Source organism: Ruditapes philippinarum, unplaced genomic scaffold, assembly GCF_026571515.1.
Source record: "Ruditapes philippinarum isolate M1 unplaced genomic scaffold, ASM2657151v2 ctg1110_1_1_1_1, whole genome shotgun sequence".
Taxonomy (NCBI): domain Eukaryota; kingdom Metazoa; phylum Mollusca; class Bivalvia; order Venerida; family Veneridae; genus Ruditapes; species Ruditapes philippinarum.
The window spans coordinates 3,113-7,091 of record NW_026853054.1 but is presented as its reverse complement, the minus strand read 5'-3'; the positions used below and the strand labels follow the sequence as shown (position 1 = coordinate 7,091).

The 3,979-nt window shown below is 33.0% G+C and overlaps 1 protein-coding gene across 1 annotated transcript; it reads left to right on the top strand.

Annotated features, from left to right (window-relative positions):
• The first annotated feature begins 1,451 nt into the window (after positions 1-1,451).
• Positions 1,452-3,652, top strand: LOC132732622 (uncharacterized). Its single transcript, XM_060719096.1, has 4 exons — positions 1,452-1,490; positions 2,088-2,297; positions 2,599-2,748; positions 2,963-3,652. Exons 2-4 carry the CDS (start codon positions 2,189-2,191, stop codon positions 3,145-3,147), a joined length of 444 nt encoding a protein of 147 aa, XP_060575079.1. The 5' UTR covers positions 1,452-1,490; positions 2,088-2,188; the 3' UTR covers positions 3,148-3,652.
• Positions 3,653-3,979: the final 327 nt, after the last annotated feature.

Here is a 3,979-nt window from a genome sequence, read left to right as displayed (position 1 = left end):
AAACATTTATTTGTTCAACAAATGACAAACATACTGTATAGCGCATTATATCTGCGGTGTCAAATGTTGGCGTTTTTTAAAGTGTTTTGAATTGGCGGGGTCATAAATTGGCGCAAACGCTTTTAGACCGCCAAATTAAAACACTTGTTGGCATAAATATGGGGTCATGAATTGGCGATTACAAATAAAGAACAAAAAAAATAAATAAAAATAACACCGGTCACGCAGTAGTTGACTGTCCTCGTTTATTTTACGGCATACGGTATACCTATGCTTGGTCACCTTTATCTTTACATCGTGCTAATTCTTATAATTAACTGGGATCAGACAGGTGTAAATATGGTACCGTGTGGTAACTGGACCATGGAAGAGAAAGGTATGCCCTATTATCCTGCAGTCTTTAAAGCGTGAAAAATTGTTCACGGTCACCACAACTGATTGCTATATAATTACAGTTATCATTAGTTTTATTTCTAATTATGAAACATAACAGTGAAAACAAAACAAATACTAGTTTACTTAAATTCGATAATAAATGACATTTAGATTTGTTTCTCGTCGTGTGATCATCTTCGTAATAAATACAGTATATAGATATATAATTAAATGAGTTTCGTACCAAGACTTAAAAATAAACAAATTCTTTTCAGCTTACTTGTAATGTTTATTTTTATTACAAATAATCAAGGGAGATTACTCGGACAAACCAAAGCTATTTTACCATGAGTTGTCTACCTTTCAAAGAATAATGGCGATGATCTAAAATGGCGGTGCTTTAAATTGGCGGTGTTTTGAATTGGCGCTACTGACCCTGACCGCCAATATAGCCAAATATAAACCCCCGCCAAAATAAGTACTTATACAGTAACGCATCACTTCCTATGCATCTTAAAGAAAACATTAAACACAAACGTCACTTAAAATTAATTAAGACGCATTTTTCTACCAGGACAAAGCCATTGTCCACGAGTATTCATTTATCATGATTGTTAAGGGATATGTCTTTGAAGCGGGTGAACATCCGCTTTATTTACCTGATCTCGGTGTGGTGTGATCAGTAATGTGTCAGTGTCGCCGTTAAACCAAAGGAAAACAAACTAAACCTAATCTATCTATACATGTCTTCAACATTGAAAGTCATTTTTTTTTTACGCTCTTTGGCCGATTCGGTTAAATATGATACATATAATGCAGGACTTTCTATTCTAAACGGTACTTAAAAGGATCTTAAAAGTAGTATTGAAACCCGTAAACATCGCTGGCAAATCTGTTAAAAATGAAGGACATTATGTTGACAAATAATGCAAAAACCTGTCCAAATATAAACTGAGGCTTACAATTTTACAATCTCTCAGTCCTCTCATCTATCATAATGCATGTATATGCGCAGAGATAACATATAATCTTCACTGATATTACGTAATAAAGATAACATGTACAATGTAACTGATATATAAGATTAATATTACGGTTTATAGTACGTTAACAAGGTATGAATTTTTATATAATAATATTAGTAATAATTGATATTACAGTAGTTTTAAAATGTGTATCAAGTTATTGTGTAATATCTGAATTAAGTTATACATTATGCACATTTCAGTATTATATCTGATGCCATGCTTTTGTTGATGATGAAAAAAAATACAACATGAAACACTCTGAACACTATCTTATAACGTAATTCTATACGTATATGATGATTTTAGTTATTATAAAAGCAACATTATTAATAGGATAAAACATTATAACATATATGTACAAAAATATATGAAAAATGAACAACAACAACAACAACAACAGCAACACCACCACCACCATCACCACCACCACCACCAACAACACCACCACCACCACCAACAACAACAATAATGATGATGATTCTGATGATGATATGATGCTGCTGCTGCCGATGATGATGATGATGATGATGAAACAAAACGAATACATGTATATATTCTTATTTTTGTAACTGTTTTGATTACGATAAAGAGAACATGACATTTTTTCAGATAATTGATTTTGCGGGGTAAAAAAACAACTTCCTACAGTCTTTTTTTTTATTCCGATCAGATGTTTCATTTCAGATCAAACATGTCAATGGCAAGAAATTTTAGTATAGGTTCTATATTGTGTATCTTAATCTCAAGTATCATAAGCACATCAATACCGTATTGGGTTATTGGCAATGATGATTTTCGTTTTCACGAGGGACTGTGGGGAAATGTGTATCGATGACCCAGATATGAGAGAATGCGTCTCGTTTTCTGATATGGACCGTATTATCCATGACCATGGTAAGGTTTTCTAAAAAAGTCAAATTAGTTCTGTAATTTACTTATTAGGCTTCCTCTTGAGATTTTTGATATGTTGGTGATGCGATCAATGCACCGTGTGACATTTCTAACAAGTTAAACTGTATTGAAAAAAAAAAATGCAAACGAATTGACACATGTGTGGGATTATTCAGACTTAACGTTTTCATTTTTTATTGATAGCAGTATCTTTAACTTCATTCATATTATCAGAAAAAAAAATCTGTTATTTTTCATTTTGCAAAAAAGGAAAAGAGTTGTTTCGTTGTTGTTTTGGTTTCAGTTCCTAAGTTTGTACTTGCGACGAGAGGTTTAATGATATCAAGCATCATCTTACATGCCATGTGTCTATTACTGGCTATCCGGTTTGGATGTGTTCAACATATAAGTATACGCTCAGCCATAGTTTGTATCGTTCTACTTATTGTAGGATGTAAGTGATATTTACTGATTAACTTTCTTAGTGTATTAAATTGTATTTATAATATTCATTAATAGTTTTTATCATCACTCTTTTATGACCGACATTGTTCAAATTCTTGTAATAAATACAAGCTTCAAAAGTAACGGTCTGTCCCCGGATGATCGCTTTGTATCCAATTGGTCCACTTGTTTTGTTTTCTAAATTACTGCTGTTTCATTTTCAGGTATTCTTCTCCTAACGGCGATGATTGTATACGGGGTTAATAGTTCCTATTCAATGGTTACTCGCGGTGCCGCGTTCTATCTTCCACTAGTGTCAACATCAATAGCCATTTTTAGTGCGTATTCGATTGTTAGAGCAAGACGAGCACTAGAGGAAAACCGTAATGGATATACAGCTGTGCAATAATTCTTAACAAATTTGTAATTTGATCAGAGCTTATTGAGTACAACATTATTGACATAATTGTAATATAAAATGATGACCCCCTTTTGGTATTTTTACCGCCTCCTCACACAATGAACATTTTAAGGGGTATACTAGTTTGAGGCTGCCCGTCAATCTGGCCACAAACCGCAACATTTCCGCCATGTTCATCTGTCGTCGGATAAGGACCTAGAATGCAATAGTAAGAAAAACTAAAAATGGCCATTTTTTTATTTTAAATGAATTGGAAGTAGAGAAAATATATCTAGGTATGACTAAAATAGCTTTATAGATTTATAGATTTAAGACTGAGATAAGATTGACAATTTAGATCTACAGTATATTTTACAATGCGTCCCTTTGTTACAAATGAATATATTAAATTGAATTCATTTTAGATTTAAATACGAAACATAATAAATCTAAAGTAGTTACAATTATGTTGGAGCTATCGCTGTTTCATGGATAATACATGGTACCTAAACATGCACGACCATCTGTAGCATAGTGTTCTTTGAATGGTTTGACTTTGTTTTAAATACATAACGACATATGAGATAAAGAAGGACCGGACCATTTTAATCACCTTTGTAAGTGCCAATTTTTGTTTTTGGGTCTGTGATAACGCCCGTGTTATCCCTAAATGTTGTTGGCATCTGTTCTATACCTGACCTACAATTTCATAAGAATGAATAGACGAATGAGAGAGTGACTAACTTGGAGAGTTATTGCTTATTGATTCGATGCGTGAGTGAGTTTCTGCACGAATGTATAAGTTTATGATGCGTGAATACACGATGTGTTCTGTTATGAT